At 40.4% G+C, this 26,424-nt stretch overlaps 1 protein-coding gene across 3 annotated transcripts in view; it reads left to right on the forward strand.

Annotated features, from left to right (window-relative positions):
• ncam1b (neural cell adhesion molecule 1b) overlaps nucleotides 1-24,937 on the forward strand; it is a 77,878-nt gene extending 52,941 nt beyond the window's left edge. Inside the window, exons 9-19 of one of the 3 annotated variants that reach the window (XM_008280630.1) lie at nucleotides 1,986-2,015; nucleotides 5,701-5,851; nucleotides 6,010-6,197; nucleotides 6,547-6,643; nucleotides 8,156-8,326; nucleotides 9,115-9,243; nucleotides 13,708-13,832; nucleotides 14,636-14,816; nucleotides 17,192-17,390; nucleotides 20,961-21,077; nucleotides 24,775-24,937. In XM_008280630.1, the coding sequence (XP_008278852.1) occupies nucleotides 1,986-2,015; nucleotides 5,701-5,851; nucleotides 6,010-6,197; nucleotides 6,547-6,643; nucleotides 8,156-8,326; nucleotides 9,115-9,243; nucleotides 13,708-13,832; nucleotides 14,636-14,816; nucleotides 17,192-17,390; nucleotides 20,961-21,077; nucleotides 24,775-24,889 (1,503 nt within the window). In that variant the 3' untranslated portion in view covers nucleotides 24,890-24,937. Of the gene's footprint in view, nucleotides 1-1,985; nucleotides 2,016-5,700; nucleotides 5,852-6,009; nucleotides 6,198-6,546; nucleotides 6,644-8,155; nucleotides 8,327-9,114; nucleotides 9,244-13,707; nucleotides 13,833-14,635; nucleotides 14,817-15,840; nucleotides 16,891-17,191; nucleotides 17,391-20,960; nucleotides 21,078-24,774 lie in introns of those variants that run through there. The other 2 variants (XM_008280631.1, XM_008280632.1) reach the window with 2 other exon arrangements.
• Nucleotides 24,938-26,424: the final 1,487 nt, after the last annotated feature.

The raw sequence follows: 26,424 nt of genomic DNA on the forward strand, positions 1-26,424 counted from the left end.
GCCGTCACCATATTGTTCTTCGCGTTTTGCGCCGCGAAGTGATTGTGTTATGGTGTCTTCTGTTTTGAATGCTCGCATCTGCTGTTGTTCATTGTCCTTTTGTCTTAAACAAACACCTGTCACAGATATGACAGCAATACTTGTCAGCTCACTTACTGCAGAGGCAGCGCTGCAGACGATGTGGATATGAGGTGGTGATGTTCCAGACTGTTAGGTTGCTTGTTTTAATTGGGCTGGTGCTCTTTCTCAGCGCTGATGATATGCAGTCATCTGCTGTTTGTAATGATGTACGGTGCACAGTGTGTTTTACTGTGACAGCCGAGGACTTAAAAAGGCTCTCTCATACAGTAAGCTTTGCGTATGAGTCTCCTAATAAGTGTTTTAGTGTCTCCTTGTTTTACCTTCTTCGTTTTGCGTATTTTCATAGCAAAGGATGATTCATCCCCGATATTGGGTGCTTAACTGTTGTGAAGCCAGATGAATTTAAACACACCAGATCTCCTTTATAAGCCCTCTGCATTGTTTGTGAGAGGTTAATATTGAGGTGATTTTAGATGTGAACATTGATGGTTTGATTCACTGTTTTGACCTACAATTATTCCAGCAGATTGCTTTCATTTACTTGACATTTTCTTGCTGTTGCACCTGATGAAATAGCTGTTTATCATTTTGCCTGTTACGCTTCGACACTTTCCTCGCTGTGTCGGCCATCACATCTCATCGTCATGCTTAACATTTTCTCCGCAGCATCATGAAATCCATAGAGCATGCCGTCTAAAAAGCTTTCTGTCTTGTGGAGTTTGGCTTTTCAGTGTCTTGTGATTTAACTTGATGTAGCATGTTGTCTAGTGCAGTCGAAAGCATTTGGGTTTGATTTGGTGTGTCACGGTTTAAAATACTTCTGTGTTCAGTCAGATGTTTTTTGCTGTATTTGAGAGTATTAGACCAACATGATGATGATGATGATGATGATGATAATCACTTGTTTATGGTGATATAGGTGATTTTATTTCCTTAGTAACTCATGATATAGCATGGTAATGTTGAAATTATGTTTATCTCAGTCAAACAATGAATCCAATATGCTTCCAGTGGTTTTATGTATAATACACAATAATAATTATTACTGCTATTTCCTGACAATATGTATGAGACACACGAGAACTGAAATGTGATGCCTCAGCATGAGATTACTAAGCGATGGTACAGAGAAATAGTTGTATAAAAACTCTGAACTAATCTCTAGTTAGTTGGTCAGTTAATTGGGAACATTCACAACATAGGCCACCTGTAGACAAGGATTTATTTCCAGGTGTTAGTTGGGGTGTAGAAAGAGCTGCGATAGAATTGCTTATTTAAAACCCCTTCATTGCTTCTTGAGAAATGCAGCAAGAGTTGTTCCATCACTTGATTGACCAGGGAACTAACTATTGTTTCTAGATGCAGGAAAGGCGTTCTATATTCACGATAAAGACAACAGTCCAAGTCAGTTTTATTGGGTTTTATAATCACGTTGTTGCTTCAAGCCTTAGAAATGGATTGTGAATCAATAGTTGCTGTACTACTTTTACCAAAGAAGGCTGACATCTCTGTTGAAGCAGTGTAATGGAGTCACCTTATCCTGATAAACCAATAACCTTCTTATCTGTAAACATTTGTGAGATCGTGACGCCAATGGACTTAATTCTGTTGTTCCAGCGTGCGCAGAACAGAAAATAAAAGTTTGCCAAACATTCACTGCTAAAAGCAAACTCTTGTTGCCACATAATTGGCTTCCCTTGCAAGGAAATCCAAGGCATAGCTCTTGTTCTATCCGCAGACGTTTAGCAAATTCAGACATTCAGCTCAGGTTCCGTGGATGCACGGAAAATAATCTGGACACTTAATACTTGCATGCAGTGTGCAGCTTCCCAGCTTTGCCAGGATGAGGATTGCTTTCTAAGAATTGCTCTGCCTTTTGTTTGTTGTCTCTCTGTCTTCTACAGGCGTCATGGACTCGGCCTGAACAACACAAGGTATTCTAAATGCATGACTTTTTCCTACACCCATCCATCTTTCATGCCAGGAGTCTAATTCAATTCTGGATGGATGCAGATCAAAATTCTTGATCAAATAAGGGGTAGGGAGAGTATAAATTCTGAGAACGATGTAGTAGCAAAACAGGCCAGTGCAAGTCTGTCTGTCTCTGCTTACCTTCTTCCATACAAACTCCAGCCTGTTTTTTTTTCAGACCTTTAATCTATCCTGCCTGAACATAAGTTATTACAAGACTTACTTTTGAATACATCAGATTTTTTTTATGATGTGCATGATTCTGCAAATAATAGCTAGGTGCAATGTGCTACCTTGTCTTCTGCAGAAATTGATTTTATCGAGTTAAAATGCTTGTGAGATCTTTGTCCATCCACCCACATCTCCAACTTTCCCTCTGTCTACTGTCAAATCTTAATTATAACTTCAAAGTGCATTTCTGACATTAGTATATAGTTTTCTAGTTCTAATTTGTTGGGCTTATTATGTATGTAAGAGGAAATGAAAGATGCCTTTGTGCAGCAACAAAGAATATGAGAACAAGAGACTGAAACTGAAAGAATGTGAAAATTGACAAAAGAAAGAGCTGCCCACATAAGCTACTTCTTCAGCTTAATCCACTGGCGAATATGTGTTTTACATATGTGAGAAAATTGGTGAGAAATACCACTTTGTCATCTCCAGAAGTCGTGCTGAAGGCACTTCTCTGGTTCTGAGAATAGACCTGAGTCAGATTCAGAAATTTGTGCTCTCACAAAGTATGTCGTCGGTGATCATCACATCCCTGTTTTAAGTGCAAGATCGACTATTAGGGTTGCCATTGTTATTTATACTTCGGTGCCATTTGACAACAACTGAACCTGTATTTTTAGACCATTAGGTTCCTCAAATAGCCTCGCTAATTATATTTTCAAATTGCAGGGAGCACTGCACATCAAGAGAACTGGTCTTTTCCTTTCACTCCTTTCTCAAGTTTTAAGAATAGGTGTTTTTATATTCACATTCTCAGTACGAGTTACCTAAAATGCTGCCAATATTTAATTAATATTGGCAGCTGATCTGCATTCATTGATAACACCTGCAGAAAGTTGAGAGTTTAAAAAACAAACCTTGTCACACACCACTCACTACAGCGGGGGAGAAAGAGCCTTACTCATCAGGCACATGCTGACAGTAATTACAAGGTTTGTGTAAAACTATGACTTACACATGGCTGCACTAGGCTTTTTTTTTGCTCACCAAGAGCAATGAGCTGTCTAAGTGATGAATCGGAAATTTTCTATCTAGGCTTTCTGCATTCGCCTGCCTCGGAAGTACAGCTAAAATGAATCATTTTGAAAATTTGGATTAGTGATCTGCTGATTATACTTAAATGAGGCACAAATGGTGCATCCTAGATACCGAGTGCCACGTTTCCCTCAAACACGAACACATACATGACTGAAGAATAGAGTTCACATGATGTTTTTTGGTTTATTAACTGTATTTTCGTTAACTGTGGCCTCACAGATTACATCTCAGCAGCATATTTGCAGCACATTTCTAGTTTCAGGGCTTGAGTGCACTGGTTTACGTTAATGGATCAGGCAATAATAATTTTCTCTTTCTGCCGTAATGATATGGTTTTAAAGTTCACCTGCGCTCTGCATTGATAAGTGTGTATCTCTCTGCAAGACATCCCATTACAAGTCACACAGGGGGAGGAGTATGAACATGGAGCAGTATGAGCATGCTGAGCATGTTTGTTGCAAATGCGTAGGCAGCTGAGTGTTCATTTGACAGGCTACGGAAGGGAAGGCACATTTGTATGCAGGGCCAGTTAATATTTGGCGAGACATGAGTTTAATATGTCCTAAATGTAATCTCAATTTTATGCTCTGATGTTCCCTCAGTGTCTCTTTTTTCTGTGGGTACAGCAGAAGAATGTGTTGGAGAGCTATGCTGTCACAACCACTATATGCTTCATTCTGAATTCATACTGAAAAATCCATTATTACAAAACATGCATGAACTGCAGCCCTAAATTAGAGTGAGCACATACATTTATTCTGGTAGATAATGATATTCATTACGGGCTTCGTATCAAAAACAGCTATTGCCCCTGAGAAACTCTCCATATGTTGCTCTGCTTTTGGAGACATTTTGATGCTGTTCTCCAGCAAGTAGAAGCACAAAATTATAAAGGACTCAATATTGAAGTTAGCTCATTGACTAGGACTTCATGGGTGGACATACTGTGTCATGTTGCACAGATGCAAGAGTCAGAAACAGTACCACAGGGGTCGAGAGAGAATGCTTTCTGCACAGGGGTCAGAATAAAAGGGTAGTGTGTTATGTAAGTGTCTCCCTGGTCCTGCTACCCGCTATGCATAATGAATGCCCCAGACATGCTTTGTCTATTGAATTTGAACACAAACTAACGAGGGTTTCTCTTACATGGCTGCCCAGACTGGGCCCTAATTCAATATGTGTAAAAGCATTCGGCCATTGTTTTTGCCTGCAGCTTGGATCAAAGCCATGAAAGCAGCCAAAAGAGAGCCTTAGATATTCAACTCTGCAGCACCTTGCAAAAGAGACAATTCACAAAAACACCAAAACTTACTGTATAGCAACATTTGCATGTCCCAGATCCATAAATTCAGTGTAAAATGGTTTGAGAAGTAATGAGTTTGAGTTTCCTGTTGGAGGAAATGTTTGTTCAAAAGAAGAAATTCGACTCGTCCGAAACGTTGCACTCTAACAGTTTAGTGTCTCACAGTCTGACTCACCGGATGTGGATTGCAGGTATGAGCCTCCCATTACCTGCGCATTCTACGGGGCTGCATCCTTCGCTTAGCTCTGCCCAATATGTTTGTTGTTGGTTTAAAGAAACACAAAGAAGTCATAGCATTTTTTTTTTGTGCTGTAGCAGAGTGATAATGAAGTGCAATCAGTTCATGATGTGCTGCAGAATAGTCTGGCTATGTGAGACTAAGTGTCATTACAACAACAACACAGAGTTGTTGACCCTGAAGAAGCGACGTACGTCTGAATGCCGCAACGCAAGTTAATAAAACCACATATAACTCGAGAAGGAAGGTCATTTACACATCTCATTAGCCAGCTGTCTGTTGTTATTTCCCTGTTTTCAGATGCTATGTGACTTGGCATGTGCTCTTCATCACTGGGGCATTTGCTGAATACAGGTTCAAAGAGCACTACGACCTCGTACACCCCCCAAAATGCCACAAGTAATTAACTGAACACGTTATTTTACTAAAAAATGTCACCGTGCGCACTGACGCCAAGTCATGTCTTGCAGTGTAAAAGTGCAAGCGTGGCACGTAAGGTAATGCTCTGCTGTCCTCCGTCATGCATCAGCATATTTCACAAGTTGGTAAGCCCTCCGTGTGAAAAGCACTAGATGGTTTCTAGTGCCTTCTGACATCAATTATTGATAAGCTCCCCTGCAATGTCAACTGTGTCCTTATGTTTCCACATCTTTTCAGAGCACAGTGTGCCTGTTTCATTAAAGGCAGGCGTTCCTGAGTTCTTTTGTTTTTCTCAGGTCACACATCTTTGTGCACAAAGTGTTTGTCTGTATATGTAAATGTGCATTACGGCTATGGAAAGTAACTGATTTGAACGGTGTGCTTTTCCTAATCCAAGCTATTTTCTGCTGCCATTTAGAGCCTGGATGGAAATGTAGTGGTGAGGAGTGATGCTCGTGTGTCCTCCCTCACTCTGAAGTATGTCAAGTATACAGACGCTGGTCAATACATCTGCACAGCACGCAGCGCCATTGGAGAGGATTATCAAACCGCATATCTGGAGGTCCGCTGTAAGTATTTCCTTCTCTTATGACATAAGTGTTTAGGCCTACAGGCTGAGCTCACTGTTGTAGAAGTCACTTTAACATCAGCGTTTCCTGCCATCCACTATTTTTTACCTGAATGGTTTGGCACAAGGTTTGTGTTAAATGCATTTTTTATTTCCTAGACGCCCCCAAGATCCACGGTACAGTGGCTGTATATACCTGGGAGGGAAATCCTGTCAATATAAGCTGTGAGGTCAAGGCTTTTCCCAGTGATGTGTCTATAGTGTGGCTGAGAGATGGACTGCAGCTCCCCAACTCAAACACCACCAACATTAAGATCTTCAGAACTCCCTCCGCCAGCTACCTGCAGGTACACGCTCCAGTCAAACGACGATTTCTACTCCATAAAATTAATGTACACATACTCACGTTTCCGCCACGTGCACACACACCCCATACGTACCACCCCGTGTCATCAAGATTTCATGAGCATAGACTTGAAGTGAAGGGTTTTCTTTCAGCTTCATTGTGGAAAAAAAAAAAAAATCTGATGAATAATTCAGCAGCAGGAAAGCTCACAGCAACAAATAAAAATAGGCCACTCTAATGGACAAACAAAAAGGTCACCTTCAGAGTGTTTGACACACAAGTTTGTTCATCTGTTTTGGTACACTGCCCTTCATATATTTACTGCTTTATTTTTTTCCCCCCCTCTCTAGATAACCCCAGAGTCTGAAAATGACTTTGGAAGCTATAACTGTACCGCTTCAAATGAGATGGGCACAGAGTCCAAGGAGTTCCTGCTCATTCAGGCTGGTCAGTGACGACGCCGTGATTCAGTTTTCTTACTTTGCATTTACAGTGCCTGTGGCTGTTTTGTCAGCCTAATCAAAATTTGAAGGACTATTGATGAAAGGAAGAGTCGTATGCAGGATGTACATGATTCAATAACTGCTTAAAAGCTTGCATAAGAAGGATAAATGATCAATTATGGCAAACCTAATTGCAGCACACAAATTATACAAAGTGAGGCAGAGACTTTTTCTGACCCTGGAGTTTTCACCCAAACACATTAGACCAAAACATTCTACCACAATGAGAGATTACATGGAGCACTGTTTGTTTGGATGGATGATTGATTTAGATGAAAAGGTAGCCAACATGAGATAATTTAATGTTCCTTCTCTCTGTTTATTGCAGATCTAAGCCTTACACATAGTGCAGGGTTAAAAGACATGTAAAACTGAATGCATTATTGTGCATCTCCAAAGTTTTACTGCGTGTAGAATAAAGTAGAATGCAATTTCTCAAAGTTGCAGCAGCGTATTGTAACACTGGATCACCACCTGTCTATACCATGGACTCTATACTCAGCCATTAAGCAAATGGAACAGAGAGCTGAGAGATAATGCCACTCTTAGTCCACAATCGGAAGTAAATGAATTGAAAACACCACATCCTTCACTCAGAGCAGAACAGGGGCAACCACAGTAATTACAGTGTGCCTTTTCATTTCAAAGATCAAAGTGATGCAATACAGAACTGTGCTTACACCAGTGTGTGAATACCGAGCCGCCACCAGTGCCTGCATATGGACAATCTCGGCAGGTTGAATAGTTTAAATAATGTAATTTTCTCTAAAATAGCGCGTGCAGCGATGCATGGACCAGAATAAGGTTGTTGTCTTCTTTTCATTAAGTTTGACAAAGGAGGAATGTAAATGAAGAATGAATTGTGTACATCACAGGTTAGAAATGTATTTCCTAACTTTAGGGTAAGTACAGAAACAAAAGCCTTTCAGTTCAACTACATTTCACAGATCCTCCAACACCAGCTGTTGACAGTTTAAACACATTTACAATATATTGAAACATTACGTTGTGCTTAGCCGACTGCAAAGTGTTTGAACATATCCAAAGTCATTTTTTCCAGCTCAAAGGTTTATCCGATTTAAAAATCTGTAGAAGGTTTTGCTTTTTGAAACATCAAACAAGCTGCTCACTCTCATTATCATCATTTAAGGCTGGCTTGGGAACAGCTTGTGCTTGAGTCCGTTGGTCATAGCAGCATTTAAAAGTTTTTTCCTACCCTTACTTTTATTTTCTGAAATAATGTCAAGAGTATGCAGCATTCCGTGCAAAAGGAGCGGCTGTGCTGTCATAAATCATGGATTTCTCACAAAGATGAAGCAGTTTCTTGCTTCATTTTGGAGCTATTAAGAGCCATGAGCTCAGTCTGTAACTGTAATGGAGCAACGGAGTTTGACAGTGCTAGTGTGCTGCAATCTTAGAGTTTTTCTTGTAATTGCGCTGCATTTCCTCCCTTCAGAGGTTCCGTCACCTCCATCTATCGATGAGGTGAGGCCCTTCTCCACCACAGCACAGATCCTGTTTGAGGAGCCTGATTCTACTGGAGGCGTTCCTGTCCTGAAATACAGAGCTGAGTGGAGGATGCGCGGCAGGGGCGGCTGGATGCACAGAGTCTTCGAGGTCCAAGATGGTAATAACTCGCATCAAAACAAAAATGATGGCAATGTGGGGTTTTTTTTGGGAAAGGAGGAGGGAAAGTAGGAGGATTTCAAACACAATCTAATTATAAACTAACATAATTAGTTAATGAAGGTTGTGTTTTGGAACACTGTTCATCCCTTTAGATATCTTCGTTGTTATATTTTGACAATGTTGCATGTGCTTGTCATATTTGGTACATATCAAAACTGGAAAATACTCATTTTAATCATGTGATTTTTTTTAAAAATATATTGTCATATTGTCACAAGTCTTAAACTATTTAATCAGTGTAAAAAAAAAAATTTAAAATATGAAGATACGCTGCGCGAAAGGAAGATAAGTTTTCATACATCAGATTTTATATAGAGGTATAGATTTATATATGCAGAAAAACCTGAAAACAAGATTAGGAAATGAATGAATGAATAAATAAATAAATACATAATATTTAAAGATGAAATAGCAAAGAGTAATGTTATGTGGAGGATGATCCGAATCCCAAAGGTGATCTATACATAAGATTTAACACTGCAAGATAATTTGAAACAGCTGTTATTTCTATTTCTGTGTACGTTTAGTTTTAGACCATCTCTAAATAGATTAATCATTTGTTTAAACATTGTTGGAATGAAATCAGAATTGAGCTAATCAGTGTTTGCCTGTGATGGAATTAATTATGCATGTATTGTTGGAACAGGGACTGTGTTTGTTTAAGCGCTCATCAGAATCATCAAGGTGTTCTGAACAGGGATCGCTCTGCCTCTGATATTGTAACAGGCTCCATCGGCGAGGTGACAATCCAAGGCCTGAAGCCGGAGACAGGCTACGAAGTGAAGATGTCAGCCATCAACGGCAAGGGTGAAGGTGAAAGCAGTCCTGCTGAGTTCTTCAAGACGGAGCCTGTTCGTAAGTGGCACATGCTGCACAGTTTACAGCACACTGTAAAGCTTTTATCGGACTTTTTTGACCTCTGTCTTCACAAGCATATTACCTGAAGTGAATCTATAAAGATTCTTTGAGGAGTAGCATGTCAGCCCGATGACTGTTTGTTCAGTGTCTCAAAAGCTTCAAACTGTGTCTATTCATCCTCAGTCTGTCTCCTTCCAAGTTATTTTCTGGCTACAAGAACTAACTCACTGACCTCCTTTTGTTTTGTTTACTTGGTTTTCCATAGAGGGAAATCTCGGTATCGAAGAATTCCTGAAACACTTCTGTCATGAAGAAAAACTTCTCTAAAAGCCGCTTGCTACTTTAGACAGGAGTTACACGCCGATTTCATCACATACGTCTCACTTAGATCCTTCTGCACAGTTGCTGAAAATCTGCTTTACAGCATTGTTTCAGGCTCATTATGTCATAATTTACTCGCAAACTATGTTGTGCTATTTCTTGCCTTTATACACACCAGCCTTGCTTTGAATCCTGAATCTATTATTTAGTTTTTAGTGCCCTCTGTTGGTTGGGGGTGTATGTTTCTGTTGCATTACTCCTGTTTAGGGGTATGATTTCATGTTGTCTGCATGCTGATCATCATCTCATAGTTTCATTTTCTAATTTTAATCACCCATTTTTTTTCATCCATTTTCTCATCTGTCTGTTGTACCCATCAGGCCACACTTACAAAAGTAAGTGATTCATCTCTCCTTGCTCAGCTTTTTAATCAGTTTCATTTCATCTTTGTTGTGGCGATATGCATGAGGTGGTGCTTTTCAGTAATAAGTTAGAAAGAACATGAAGAAAAATACCCTTTATGATTGAAATGTGCTTTCAGAAAATATCTGAGCTACGAAATCAAACAAAGGGAAATTAATTTACAATTTGTCCCTTTTTGTAATAGCTATTTACTGCACTGAGCAAATATTATCTGTTCAGGAAGTAATTAACAACTGGCAGATTTGCTGAAATACTTTCATAAAATATGATTACAAAACTAATTTTCACTTCATGCCACCTTTGAAAGTATCTTTCAGTGTCATGTGAACTAGTTTTGTCTCCTCCTAACCTTAAACTGACTCATTTAGTAAAATGTTTTGTTTTTCCTTCTTTTCCTCGAGCAGTCTGCCAGAAATTAGTCCTCTTAAAATTTTCACTAAGGTCTTGTTGCAGAGTTGCAGGTGGTCATCTGTGCAGACAACTGATTCTGATTGCCTTTCTTCTCTTTTATGTCCCTAGACGGCATTTTTCATTTTTTCGCTGAAGACACAGGTTTGTTCTGTAGTGGGGATAATAGAAGATTAGCTTTTACTGCTGTAGCCGTTTCTTTCCCTCCAGGATAACCCCGTCACCCCTACTGATTAGCAGCGTTTGTAATAACTTTAAAGCATTGCAAAAACTGTGACCTTGTATGTCCCGATCATCACTGCAAACTCCTCTGTGTCTGCTACACAGACAGATTAGATTTAATTTCACTTACATTCCATGAGTTTACAGCCGAATCATCCAAGTATGAATATTAATTTGAATTAATTCACAGTGTAAAGGCGGTATTATTAATCAATGCCTAACGTCTGCATTTCAAACGCTGCACAGTTTCCCTCTAGCTCGAGCTATTTGGTGTAGTTTGCGAATGTTTACATTTGGGTTAGACCCCTTCAGCATTGATTAATCAGTCGCCTTGCAAATTATACAGTCTCTTAAGTCAAGAGAATTAAGGTTTTAGATTTCTGCTGCACTTTTCACATCCAGACACAAACAGGAATTCCTGTGCAGTTCGTCAGCATGTTTAGTTTTGTTGCAAATCCTCGTCTTTCTGTTTTAGTTTGTCTCTTCGATTTTAGTCCTCTACCTGTACCTGTGTTTTCTTGCCTGTTTATGTCTTTCATGTTCTTCCTCTTTCAACCACTCACATGTGTCATTTCATGTGTCTGTGACTGTTGTTGGGCTTGCATGGTGCTGACGATTCCCTCCGTTCCGCAGAAGGTAACTCACTGTTGCAGATTCTTGAGAGAAGATTCCTAACATTAACCGAAGAACCCCCCCACCCCACAAATTAAACAACACTTTATTTGCTTCTCTGCAGTCGTGTAACACATTAATCAGTCATGTAGACATTTGCCTCAGCAGGATAAATGAGAGAGAGCCAGAGCTGTCCTCGTGGTATTATGTAACAGTAAAGAGTGTTTAATATCGGCATCACTTGCATAGTATTGATAGCCTGCCACCTAAGGGGTGCCGTGTCTTTACTTATAGGATGTGTTCCCACAAGTGAAGCGTGTAATAAACAGATTCCTCTAATCAGAGTCGGTATCCTCCCACCGACCCACAAAATACTTCCAGCAGTTTGCTCTGGTTTTCAATCAAGAACGTTTAGTATTCATGCTGAGAGCTGAAGCTACTATATACATTACATTTTACATATTGTTTTTCATGGTTAACCTTGTCTTAAATTCCATGGATTGCAGGCTAAATCAACTAACATGGATTGGTATTATTAGACATTTGAGGGCCAGAAATATTAAAACTCTAAACACTAACCACTGCTCACAGCTTCGTTGTTTGTTAGAAAGTATGTTGGTGGTAGTTACTAGTAGCTGATTAATGGATAAGATGTTGCACAGAAAACTAACCAGCAACTGTTTCAATGTTCCAGCTTCTAAATATGAATGTTTTCATTGATGTCTGTGATTGCAAACCTTGGTTGTCAGAAAAAACAAGACATTTTGAGATGCTACACTTAAAGAGCTTTTCACCAAATGATTACTTGGCAAGATAATTGGTATTCATTCATAATAAACATCATTATTAGCTGCAGCTAGTTACTTAGTTTTAAACCAGGGTCACAAAGTGATTCACATTTATGAAGAGAAGCTAAAAAAAACCCGTTCTAATTAATATTTAAGTTGAAGATGAGCAGAATTTGTTAAAGAAGACGAACATACTGAGGCGAGGGCACATCAATAAAATGCTTTTGAGAATAAGTAGGTCTTGAAATGAGATTTAAAGCACTCTGTGTGCTGATCTGACTCCCAGAGGGAGAGTTCTCCATAATCAAGGAGTCTGTACAGCGCAAGCTCGCCAACACTAATCTTGAACTTTAAGGTGAAAACAAGCAGGAGTCTCTGTAGGTCTTGTGGACCTGTAGGAGATCAGCAACACGTCTGTATGTAGTGGAGCCAAATTGCATAATGCCTTAAACGTAATAGAAAATATCAGTCCGTAATTTGGTAGGAAGCCAGTGTAGCGAAGACTGCCTCCGAGATGTACCGTTGTTAGCATTCATGCAGCAGAATTTGAAACTAATTGAATAAGTGCTACAGCTTCTCAGCCTAAACAAGAATCCAATACAGTGCAGTTTAATAGTTAAAATGTGAGGAGACAAAACAAGGCATGATTAGTCTGAGCTGTTGGAAAGATGACAAGCTGCATACTTTGGCAATGTTTATTGATTAAAAAATAACAGGAATGAATTAATGACCAAAGACATTTCACAAAATTGAATTGGGAATCAAAACGACCCTGAAGGTTTGAGGCAAACTACATTAGCTGCTGAATTTTAAGTGTCTCATTTGGGACAAAGACAGAAAAATGTAAGTTTTGTTCTGATTTTACTGCAGGAAACCGGGACGTTCAGGCACTGATTCCTTTAATGGCCAAACTTCTAAGTCCTTCAGGTTTCACAAATGAATAAAGCTGGACATCGTTGTAGCATTGATAAACAACCGCTAAACTTGCACATTAATTGCACATTGATTGTGCTGCTTTAAAGACTGGCTCCTGAGGACGTCCACAGGTCAGAGGAGAACAATCAGACACTGTGTCAGCACTAGAGCAAAGAATTGAATATGTGAAGTTTATAATATAACATCAATTTGAAAATCAGTCTTATTTGTTCAGTTTGAGTTATTCATTTAGGACAAAACATAGCTTCGCTGTATTCCACCGACTTCATCCAGCGGTTATTTCAGGCAAACCCATTTATTACGGTGTGAAATGCAAATCCTACATAAACATATCAGGTAATGAGGAATAATCCTGAATCCCTGTGTGGCACTGTTGGGATGTCAGTCAGCAGTTTCTATGCCAATTGAAAGTCGTTCATAAACAGCAGAAATACGCAGCAACTCGGATGAATCAGATAAGCATGTGGCTGTGTGTCATTTTCTAATTAGTCCAACTCGAGACCACCTCGAGGCGAGCGTTTAAGGAAGGTCAAGTGACCTAAAAGGACAACAACAAGGAGGACGACCAGATTCAAAGTTTGGACTTTCTTTAAAATTCTAATGGAGTTATTCTCTTTTTCTTTGTTCCACAATTTTTAAAGGTGGACTGACAGAAGTGACTCAGCCTCTTCCCCCAAAGTAACCCTGTAGTTCTCTGCATCTTTTAAATGGGCGTTTATATAACTCGTGTCTTGCTCTGGTGTGCCTGTAGGGAATCCCAATCCTCCTAAACTCGAAGGGGTTCTTCACCCTAAAGGCAACTCCCTCAAAGTCAGCTGGATCAAGCAGGACGATGGCGGCTCTCCCATCCTACATTATCTTGTTCGTTACAAACCAGTGAGTATTGTGATTAGTGCGAAACTCCGCTACAGCGATGTTTTAAAGACAATGCCAAAACTACTCTAAATATTTGCCTGTTTTCAGTCGTTTATGATTGTAAATTAATATCTGTGTGGTTCTGGGATATTGTAATGGGTATTTGTCAATATTTTATATACCAAACAATTAGTTATTACCTGTTCATTGAGAACTTAACGTGAAAATATTTTATTAGCTGAAGCCCTAATGAGGGATGTCTGTGTTGACTTTCTGGTCATTCTTCAGTTCTGAGCTTAGAAAGAGGTGAAACATCTCCAGGAACCAAATACCAGTCTAGTTGCTTTTTACTGAAGCTCCAATGAGAGTTCTAACAAAGCTCTATTGCTCCAATATCTTTAAAACTTGTGCAAATTGTCTATTTCTGTCACATCAAAACCTTCTCTTTCAGAATGTGTGGCTGAAATTATTTGGAGTTGAATTATTATTTGCCAGAAGATGAATCGGCAACTGTTTTGATAAGTGCTCAATTATTTAAGCTATTTTTTTCAAGCAAAAATGTCAAAAAATGGTGATAATTCAAGCCTCTCTAAGCTCATATCTCTGCGTTTTCCTCCCCCCATCTTACAACACAAACTGAAAATCATTGGGTTTCAAGCAATCTGATGACGTTACTGTGGCATAGAAAAAATCACCTTGAGCCTCTTTTCCAAACAATCAAAAGATTTTTTTCAAGGAACATCAACTGCAGGTTAATAGATAATGAAAGCAAGCGCTAGATGTAGCCCTAAATGCATGTACTGCATATTCATGTGTGTCCTCAGATACGAGCGTCAGATTGGAAACCAGAAATCCGGCTTCCCAGTGGCAGCGACTACGTGTTTCTCAGCGGGCTGGAGTGGGACACAGAGTACGATGTCTACGTGGTGGCAGAGAATCAGAAGGGCAAGTCCCAGCCAGCAACCATGTCCTTCAGGACGTCCTCGCAGCCAGAAGCCATCCCAGGTACCCTCCCCTCCCTCCCTCCCCACCCACCTCAGGCCACTCACACTAAACTGGAACTAAACAGCCAGAAAACTGAGGAGACAAACTCAAAGCCGAGAGAGCGTCACGTTCTATTTTTAACACTCTAGCGCTGAAAGGTGAATGACAACTAAATAAATCTGCAGGAAAAAAATAGATTTCCTGGACGGCGGTGAGCCAGAAATGATTTTCCGGCTGAATTTTCTCACTTTAAAGTTTTGACAGCACTCGCTAAATGAGCTTGAGTTTGTGCTCGCAGAACTGGGACAGGCACATTCCACAGAGGATGAAGTGATTTCGTCTGAATGACTGTAGCTTGTTTTTAGCTTTGTTTACTGTTAGAATAGCAGTTCGAGTGGACAGCTTGCCTCTGTTTGGAAGGAGCCTTTCAAATGACCCCCGATAACCGCCGATTAACATGCTCATTGAGGTTTTTAACTGCAGCTGAAGGATTTTTACTAACAGTGCAAAACCCACACAGCCTGTCAGATTCCCTTTAGGTGCTAGACACTGTTGAGTGCTTCGCTGAAACGTCGCAGCAGGCCATTATGTCTTCCCTCTCACTTTTTTTCTAATTCATTTTCCAAACTAAAGCATTCTCCACTCACCCACCACTGAGTCACCATCGAGTCAACATGGTGTAGTTTTCCCCTTTTGTGCCGTGCTTTTGCTTTGATGTTTCGCTGTATTTTTCCTCCCTCAATGCAAGAAATCAGTTTCTTTTTTCCTTTTTTTTTTCACTTTTGGTTTCCAGACCTGACACATTTTCACTTTCTCTCTTCCTCTGTTTTCCCCACCCTTCTCTTATTTTTCCTCTTTGTTTCCCTTCATTTCCCCCCCTCCTATGTTCTCTTTCCCCCTATCCTCTCTCTCTCTCTCTCTCTCTCTCAATGTTCCTGCTCTCTTGCCTGGTCCCGGACATTGGTGTGGTGGACCACGTGAACATTTTCGTCCTGACCTGTGTGCATTTTGGTGTGGTCTGGGTTGTGCTGTCCCCACCCCCCAGCCACTCAGGGCTGCTCATCTGTGACATGCACTTTGGTATCACTCATCTTGTCCCTCATCACTGTGCTCCTGCTCTCATAGTTTTCATGGGGAATTCACGTAACTGTAGAGGAGAGCTTGCCTTTTCTCCGGCCTGGCTGTCTCTCTGGACGCTTTCACTCCTTAAAACAGACTTTGTCCCTGACAGATGTGTCTCTGTTATGGGTGAGAAAAGGGTGCCGTGTTGCTTCAGAAGAGACCAGACAGACGCACTGAACCAAAGGCAGTGGAAATCCTCCGCCTCCCACAGATTCACTCTGCTCAGCATTAGCACAGCTAGTCATCGGCACTAGACAACAGAGAGGAGCGCCAGTTTACAGTAGAATTGATATTAGATGATTTTTTAAAAACATAGCACTTAGAACAGAGTGAAGGCTGAGTGCTGGACCTGTCCGTTTACATAAACACTGTATCATATTCTTTAATGGCTCACAAAATTATGCATATGTGCTGTAAAGGTTTGTAACATTAACGTTTACATTATCGAGCAGAGAAAGACTTAACTGAAAAACAAATGTTTGTAATGTTTATATCGGCACAGGTTGACAACCTATATACAGAATTATCATACGGAAACTTATTTTTGTGCAGATTACTAAGAAAAATGTCCAGATATTTCTCATGCATGTAATGTCTATCAAATGTCTATGAGAATTACATAGTTGTCTCTCTCTTTTTTTTTTTTTTTACATTTTTAATCGGAGGGTGCCTCACTCAGCTGCATTTTAGTGTCGTTTACTTGTTAATCACTGTTATCTACAGAGTTAAATGTGTGTAATATATGTAACAGAAGATATTTTAGAGAGTTGTGCAGTTTTTCTGCTATATTTAAAAAAAAATGGACTTTACACAAACTGTAAAGATAAATCACATTTTTTTGTGATATCTGGAAAACGCCTGACATTCATTTTGTGTCCACAAAATATCCTGCATGTCTCGTTAACTTGCAACACATTGTAAGCTTTGGTTTGCTCTTCTTTCTAATACCAAATAAATGGGTTGAATATAAAAATATATTTATGCTTTCTTTTAATACAGTCAGTTCCACATAAATTACCCAACAAGCCCCCATATTTAAAATGAAGCTGTATAAATAATTCAACACAAACACAACACAGCGCATCAGAAATCACGCTGAGACAACTAGAACGTGTCAGTGCTCAGAGCAGGTGAGTTGTTTCTGTTTTAAGAAAGTACTTGTGGTTACAGTAACGTAGCAGCACTTTATGTAGTTGCTTGTGGTTGTTTCTATAAATGTGCGTCGTGCTACAGCTGTTCAGTGCTCCCCCCTTCTCCTGTCTCTCGTCTGGCAGATTTGGGTGACGAGGCCGCGCTCTCCATGGGCATCATGCTCTGGGCAGGGATCCTTGTTGTAGTGTTTGTGCTCCTGCTGCTGGCTGTGGATGTCACCTGTTACTTTGTCAACAAATGCGGCCTCATCATGTGTCTCTGCGGCAAATCGGGCACGGGGACAAAAGGGCACAACTTGGAGGAGGGCAAGGCAGCCTTCGTGTGAGTATCACAGACTGCATTTACATACATGCCGCCTGTTGCTTTTAAGCTGTCAGCTCTGGCCAAGTTGAACCTAAGATTGGTCCGAAATGTCCTTTTGTTTATTTATTTTAAAGTTCAAATTCAATGCAATCATTCTTTGTTAAGAATGGATAAGCTGCCTGTGTGTAATGTGAAAAGGTTGCCTATACTGACAGCCTAGAGAGAGAGAATTATCACAATTATGGGACTCGACATTTCCCCTTCAGCTCCACAAAGTGTTTTATAGCATCTGTGATTTGGTTTTACAGCCTGCATCTCAGCGGCTCTGATTCAGCCTCAGCTCTTTTATCATTGTCCTTTCGAGAAAAGGCATCTGTCTGTGAAAAAGCTCCTATAAACTGAATGTATAAAACTTGCCAAGCACCAAACAATAGACAGACAAACATGAACATCATGGAGCATTTAGCAGCTAAAGAGCCATATATTTCCCCTGAGGAGTTGGTGGAGGCTAGAACTGGGAAATATGCTAGCATTTTGGAACAAACAGGTGGGCAGGTTTGTATGTATTTTTTCAAATGGTTGCATCCATTGACGACGAATAGAAATGTGTCAAATTTTCAAATCAAATCGATGTTTTTGTTATCTGCGCTCATGACACTAGCTAGCATGAGATGTTGTCGTAGCCAAACTATAGCGCTACTTTTTTTCCAACTTGGCAACAGTTTCCAGCCCTTTATCAATATAAATAATGAGAAAAGTTTGCATGTTTCTAATTTAGTGTACTATATATATATAACACATTTAATCACCCTAAATGACCCTACTTACCCGTCCAACAGCACTAAAACTGAAAATCACTACAAACACAAAAACTGGTAACACCGCCCTTAGTAAAGGTCTGAGCAGGTTGTAACATTTCCGTGTTTGTAGCCTCTACTGCCATCTTGTGTGCGAATAGCATAGCTGTTTTGAGTATTTTTTTTAATTACGTATATTGGCTGCATTATCATATAATTAATAGCTGCCATAAAATCCACCAGTTAAAGGCTTGGCGAGCTGTGCAATGAGTAACACTTCTCTCAATAAACAAACAGGTGGAGAGGATATGGGCTGTTAAGTGATCAGGATGCACACGCAGTTTCTGGTTCAGTTCTCAAATCCGATTTATAAATTGACGTTGTTTCACAGCACCAGTTGATAGGACAGCAACCGCTACAGATGGCAAAAATGTTCATTTAGTCACTTTCCTGTTTTGTGAAAGAGAGTGCAACAACAACACTCGTGAGACGGTCCAACTCCAACTGCCAGTTCCTATTCGTATGCGCTTTAATTTCATCAGATGGACACAAATAACTCCAAATCAACCCTCATGCTGCCAAGTGTCTGCAACTGTATCTAAGTAGGTGATAGGAAAACATTCTAATGCAGGTTTTTGTTAGAAGAATGACAAAATCATTTTTGTAGACTTTGCAGAGTGTTCAGTCAGTGATGTTTATGGATTCAAGGTGCTTTTCTTTTTTTTCTTTTTTTTTTAAACCAAGTTGTTTTAATTGATCTTTTTGTCATTTAAATTTTGCCTAAGTCTACCTTAGCTGCTGTACTCTACTACTTTAATTAGCGACTTCTTAATTACCCAGAAGGCCTTTGAAAACCTGACATTGAAGATGATTAAGAATTTTAGCTGAAGATTTTAAGTTCATGGCTGATAGATCAAAAGATATCCAGGGAAGTGTTTTTTTTTCATTAAAAAAAAAAAGAAAAGAAAAAAGAAAAGCCAGAGTGCCTCTTGAGTGCAGTAAACATGTCTTATGACTGCATTGTGGTCCGCTCAGTCAGTATCTAAGGAACAGGAAGAATACATGAATCAATAAAATGGACCATTAAGTGAGATGAAGTTTTGAGAGCAGATTTCTCTTTCAGTGAAACTATTAAGGATGTTGGGTTTCAGTGAAGCATTGAACAAATAATCTCATGTGCACATAAAGGCAGTTTTGAATCAGTCTGAATGGGATGTTGCATTGTGTATTGATTTGTGTTACATTTCATGCTGCCAATTTCACAAAAACACTGCAAGGTAGACTTCTTCAAATTACTGACTAGAGGTGGGCGACTGGACATATTCGTCGGTTATTGGTAATTGACTGATTTAATCAACAGTTTTTTTACATTTTATTTTACCAGTTTAATGGTCTGCATCTGTGAAAATTCAACTCAGTAGATAATTAACTTGTAAAGTAAAATTCAAAGTGAGTCTTAATAGAAACTGACAGTTGGAGTTAGACTATATCTTGAATGTCGTCGTTGCCCTGATTCTCATCTTTAATAAACAGAGCAATGACTAAATAATACTTAAGAGGTCCATTTGGTCTGCACCCGACCATTAGTGTCTGTCGGATCGATTGGTGGTGAAAAGCAAGTTGACTTCATGAATCATACTCGAGACCTGGACCAAAAACTGTTTGCTGTGTTACCAGCATAGCATCCCCACCTGTATGTTCATTGAAAGACGTGTTACTCATTGCATAGCTCACCAAGCTTTACCTGGTGGCTTATTATGTAATGAGAATGCAGCCAATTACCATAATTGATACAAATACTACAGACTATGTTTTATGTATATGTACGAGGAATGTCCCAATCAAGTTTTTTCTTTTACTCCCAATCCAAATAATTTAAAATGTAGTATATGCTGATACCTGACACCATTTTCCTACATAACACACCCTTCAAGTACTGTAGATTAACCGTAGTACCTGGGTGTGCCACCTTTTTTTAATACTTTAGCAACCACATGAGACGGGCACTTCCATGTTGGCGAGCAGAGATCTTTGTGGGAGTTTAGCTCGTAAAGGAGCTCCATGACAGAGAGCTTTACCGGGCTTATTGGCCTTATTACCTACAAGTTATATGTGTGACAGCTATGATTGCGGCTACTTTTCACATTTCCGCATGGCAACAGATGTAGTCAAAGAATGAAGCATGGATTTATGCAAATATGGATCATTTCTAAGTTTCTATGATAGGCCTTATTTCAGGGGTCAGGCTGACGACATCATACAATCAAAACGCTCCATTTGCACTTTTACTAAAATCTTACAAAAATTAATTCATGCCATCAGACTGCTGCGTACTTGCACAACAGTACTGTAGTTTTGGTTACTGATTTTGAGTCAAAGGTGCACTTTTGGTATTCTGTGGTGAAACTGGCTCTCCTGTTGACTTTGTCCTGCCAGTGTGGATCTTATGGGGAAAAAAGTAAAGACGGCTGATTTCGAAGGTCTACACTGAGGCATCCTGCAATTGACCAACTTGTCCTCAAATAGTGTCAGACAGCTGTTCAGTGTGGGGACTGCACACACACCTCCACGAACACATTGGCATTCGCTGGTTATAGGACTGACAGTGGTCGGTTGGAAGCTTAAACATTTTGATGAATCCCCTTGCTCACAGGATTCAATCTGTGTCGACATAATCACTGCCCACTGCTCCGGCATCACCTTTTCCGAATGCTTATTGGACCAGAAGCAACAGCTGTCATTTCAGATCATGTCTTGTTATTCTACAAAGATCATTGTGTCTCTCTCACAGGAAAGATGAATCCAAAGAGCCAATAGTGGAAGTCAGAACAGAGGACGAATGCACAGCCAATCATAACGCAGCGGGACCGATGGAACCCAATGAAACTACACCTCTCACAGAGCCAGAGTGAGTAAAAGCTGACAAACAGCACCCAGCCTTTTTACCGCTCCAGTCTCTTTAGCTGTCGTACACTGCACTCCACTTTAAAGAATAATCACGTTATTCAACAGGACAAAATTTGACCCTGAAAATGTTTTAAAAGTCAAGGTCATTCTTGAGTGGAGTCCACTGGACTGTGTTGCTTTTCTGTTTTTACTCCCTTACAGAGGGATTACTGTACTTTGTGTTTTTTCTCCAGCTTTTGGAAATTTTCTGTCTCATTACATGAAGGTTGAAGCAATACCAGTCAAAGACACAGAAAGGCTTTTGTCCTCTCAAGTGTGGTCAACTCATGAAGCCATTTGACAACCTCAGCAAACCATCTCATATCAGCAGTCTGGAAAAATTAGATTACGCAGTATGAGATTGTCACTGGTACTGTTTAACCCTTATAGGTGGTTCTGCGTGGTGCTGTAGTTTTACGCAGGAAGGCTGGTGCCTTTTTTAAGTACTTCAGTTTTCCTAGTCAGTGTACTCCATGTTGGTGTGTGTATGGGATGTATCCTTTAATGTTCACTCACAGCATGACGCCCTCTTTTTCTTCTTTGTTTTTTTCTCACTAGGCTTAATAGTTGCTATTTTTTAGTTGCTTTGTCTATGTTTGTGTGAATTTTCTAAGCCAACTAATCCCTCTGCATGCTCTCGTCCGAGCCACCCTTCCTCTGTCACAGTCACCCTGGTGTCTAGTCTGTGTGTCTCTGTTCTCTCCCTGCTCTCTCAGGCTGGCGGCTTACACTGCTGCTCTGGCACTGGACACCCTCTCCTCCGTAGCCACCAACTCTGACACAGCCACTGCAACAATTGATCCCGCTCAGGACAGCCCCTCTAGCGAGACCACTACCCTCACTTGTAGCCTGTCCACCCCGGCCAACGAACCCTCACCCACCCCTCTCCCGGCTCCGGCCCCGACCCCAGAGTCGAACACGGCCCCGCCGTCTCCCGTCGTCTCCACGTCTGCCGTCGAAGCTAAAATGGCCCCGTTCATAGAACAAAGAGGAGCTAACCCTCCAGAAGAACCAGAGAAAATAACCACTCCTCCTCGTACCCCTGACCAGATTAATCCTCAAAAACCTGGGGCACCAATACCACCAAAGCGTAGACACTCCCCTAAACTTGCTGCCCTGAATGCTAAAAGTAGCCCACCTGTTTCCCCTCTCGCCACATCTTCTCCATCCTCCTCTCCCGCTCTAAACACTAAGAAACCCGCTCCAAGCCCACCGGTCACCAAGCTTTCCACACAGCCAAACACTGTAGCCTTAAACACCGAGACACCAGCACAAACTGCCTCCGCTAGAGCAACTACTGCCCCTCCAAAAGCAGGCCCACATTGTAAACCTACTGCCCCAGATTCCAGTGGGTGTAGCTTTACAGACAAACCTGTTGACCAAACTGTTGACAATAGCATGCCCACGGCCAAAGCTGCTGCAACCCCTCCAGTGAGCCGCAGTGCTCTAGAAGACCTGAATGCCCAGAAACCTGCTTCTCGAGTCGCAGGCGTTTCCTCTGCTTTACCCGTTACTCCAATCCCCTCCACTCACCTCCCTGCCAGTCTCGAGGCGCCGATCCCAAACGATTTCCTCACATCGCCGTCAGACACGTACGACTTACTAATCCCTGACGCGGGGCTCAAAAACGCCGATTTAGACTTAGAGCTGACAAACGGGACCGAAAGATCCTCCCGACCCACCTCAGACCTCATTAGCTTAGAAAGCCCCCTCTCTCTGCCCAATGGAGACGGAGCAGACCTCCCCCCCCCAGGCGAGGCATCAGAGACTCTGGCCAAGACTGCTCCTCCTGTCAACGATGAGTACGGCTCCCTCTAGAGGTTTATCTGTGTGTGTGTGTTTGTGCGTGAGTGTGCGCGTGTGCGTGGTTGTGTGTAACTCGTATGCCCATTCATTCACCACCGCATCTTGCCATTGACCACACAATATGATATATTGTAATGGTAAACTGTGGTAATGACATTGGGATTATTAGTAGTACACTGTTGTTGATAGAGGAGTGATATGATGGTTTTGTTTTTTTGTTTTTTGATGCTTGTGTGTGACAGTTCTCCATCGTGGGGTCTCTCTACTTTTTGCAACATTCACCACAAACATAGTTGAGCCCCTTTTCAGACATGCAGCACGTTACACAAATGCGATTTCATGTCATAATAAACGCCTGAATATGTAAAAGTCATAAAGACAGTCTCACTAGCTCGGGCTTGGACGATTTCTGTAAAACTTCCGACACATCGCAAGTCTGAATTGAACGTACATCAGATTACAAACAAAACAAGTGTGTCTCTTCATTATCACCTCTTACAGATCACTAGGAAACCCTGCAGATGAGCCAACGTTAAGTTGTTGAGGCAATCCTTCTTATAGCAAATCAGCTCATGAAAACTAATTAGTTGATCTCATTGAAGTTTCTTAATCATATTTTATAGTAAAGTGAATATTATGTTTTGAAATCTTTGAAGAAAACTATCAAGTTTCTGAGCTCACCTTAGGTCCTGGGAAACTGTTGACAGTGTAAAAGCTGATTAATTAATCAAGAAAATCATCACAGATTAGTGGATAGTGACTGTTAGGTGCAGCCTTAAAGCAATCTTTAAATAAAACTCTTGGATAGAATAATAATCAGACTTGCAGCTTCTTCCTTGTATTTCAGTTTCCATTCATGCCATCGTCATAGATGAAATTAAAGATATCCAGAGAAACATTTGTATCACTTCAACAAACAGAAATTCAAAGAGGGGTCTCAACTTAATGTCTCGTCACTTTATGTTTGTGGGATGTCAGACATTTTACAACAGGCAGCAGAATTCTCCAAAGATGGAATAACAACAAAATCTATCAGATGACCGTCCCTAGTGTTACAGATATTAATTAAGGCAAAACATGTTGTGGAATCAATCACTGACGACGCCTTTTCGGAGAACTGAAAACATTTCCCTCTCACATCTCACTGGTGCCACTACTCCCTCTGGTGCAGAGGCCGAGTAGCATTGTGCCTCTTTCCTTAACAGTCCTGTCATGTCTGAATACAGCTGCAACAAGCTGCTATTTCAAAGCAATCACTGTAATAGTGGCGTTACATATTCCAAGTCTGAAATGGGCCTTTGTTAATTACAAAGTGTTTTGTCTCAGGCTGCAGCTATATGCCTCTGAGTGTTGCCGAAATCCTCACCAACTGTGCAGCTCCTCTAAAGGGAACAGAGGCTGGACTGTGGTGTTTTCCCGCTCTGAACTGCAGAAGAGACGAGCTGCAGGCAGCATCTAGAGACTGTGCTTTAAGACGAACATGGATATCACACGGCTCATTAAGCGCTCTATCATAGTCTCTTTGAAGTAGGAGTCAACTGATTAATAGATTTTATTTGCTAAACATTTGCTGTTTTAGTTCAGGAATGCTAGCAGATACAGGATGAACTCTATGGGTATGTCATTATCTGTTTGTTAATTTTTTATCTGACTGTCGTCAAGGTGGTGAAGAAATATGTAAGAAGGTCTCTAAACCCACAGTGTCTTCTTACATATTGGGTGAAGATGTCATTGAGAATAAGTGGTTAAAACTGTGTTCAACTGAAGTGTTTGTTTGCTGAGAATGTTTCTGTTTTTCCTCTCCAGAGATGTCCAGATTTCTAATTTTGAACTTTCTCTTCTCTCCGTTGCAGGAAGATTTTTTCTGATGAGAAAGGCAAACTGGAGGAGGCAGACTTACCAAACACCCTGATCACTGCAGAACACAACAGTGTCATACAGACAAATACCACCGAGAGCAAAGCATGATGGGCCGGGATAACCCCAGCCCAAATCCAAAACATTTTGCAGCAGCAACGAGCGAGAGAAACACTGCAGGAGTTTTGATTTTTCCAGTGCCCTTAACTACATATTCAAAACAACACACACACGTGTCGATTGGTTAGAGCGCACTTTGACTGTGCTTTCATTTCTGGTTTCATTCATGAAATGTTTACTACACCCAAGGGATTTATCTTTAGGTCATAAGAGATTTATTTTATTTTTTTATTCTTATTTTATTTAACCTGTCGGGATGATTAAGAACAATCTCTAATTATATTGATCGCTTGGTAAATATATTAAATTAGACTCTACTTTCTATTGTGCTTATAGTTTTAATTGCAGTTGCGCACAAGTATTGGATTATTATGAGAAATGTAAATGTAAAAAGAAAAAAACAAAAAAAAACTGACTATATATAGAAATTATTTTTCTTATTTTCATGTTCTACTGTTCAAATGTAAAACTGTTTGCATTTTTATTTGTGGTTTTCTTTTTAGTTTGACCTTTTTTGTGGGCTAGTCTCATTCAGTAGCTTGTTCTGCATGTCTGACCTGCAAGTGGTTGTAAAATTTTGTTTACAAGGTTTATTGTTTCACTTTGTCCGTTACAGAGATTTTCCATCTCTCACAGATTTGCTGGCAATGATTAAACATAGGCCCGAGTTCAATGTTTGGATTATAACCATATTTGTTATGGTTATAAAAATACAGGATTAACCCACAGCCAGCTGCAGGGGGAAAGAGACTGACAGAGAATCCCACAACAAACCGACAGTGTGCACGATCCCATCAGATTTGGACCATTTTAGGATCAAATTCATTCAGTCTGTCACTGCCTTACCATAGTGCTAGTTAAAAATAATCATTAATAAAAGATGTTTGACTAAAAAAAGATAACTCATTGAACACAAGTGTTTGTAAAAAGACAAGAATTGGCAGCAGAACTGCTGACTCTCAGCCAAGGGTTGAAGAACTGTGGAATTAAGCAAATGTCTTATGATCTGGAGCTAGACATTTGAGTTTTTTTTGGTTGGTGGGCGGGTGCGGGAGGGGGCAACAACTATGATAGCTACAGTTTCTTCCTCACATTTACACATATCAAAAGGTCTGGCTTCATAGTTTGAGTTGTGCAAGAAAAAACAAAAAACTAAATAAATAAAAAACTCTAAAAAGCGTTTTTGTACTATTTAAAAACTACAAAGATTTCTTTTCCATTCCTGCCTGCAAGCTTGTGCACTGTGCCTGTGTGTCAGTAGATTGTCTTGTCATCAGTTTCTATGATAATCTGCATAGCTTTGTCGTGAGAGATTTAGCCTATCCTTTTTATTTGGTGTATTATTAGAAGAAAAGTACGATAAATGGACTAATGTGGTCATTATAACACGTGTAGTGTATAAAACTGTCCGTCTCTGGTCACAGCACTATATATTGCCAGCTATAGTGAAGGGAGGTGTTTTGAGCCTTGGCATGAATTCAGTCAGTACTTCATAACGTATAACTACAAGGCAGATAGACGTGCCC

The sequence above is a fragment of the Stegastes partitus genome, unplaced genomic scaffold (assembly GCF_000690725.1).
Source record: "Stegastes partitus isolate 25-593 unplaced genomic scaffold, Stegastes_partitus-1.0.2 Scaffold204, whole genome shotgun sequence".
Lineage (NCBI taxonomy): Eukaryota > Metazoa > Chordata > Actinopteri > Pomacentridae > Stegastes > Stegastes partitus.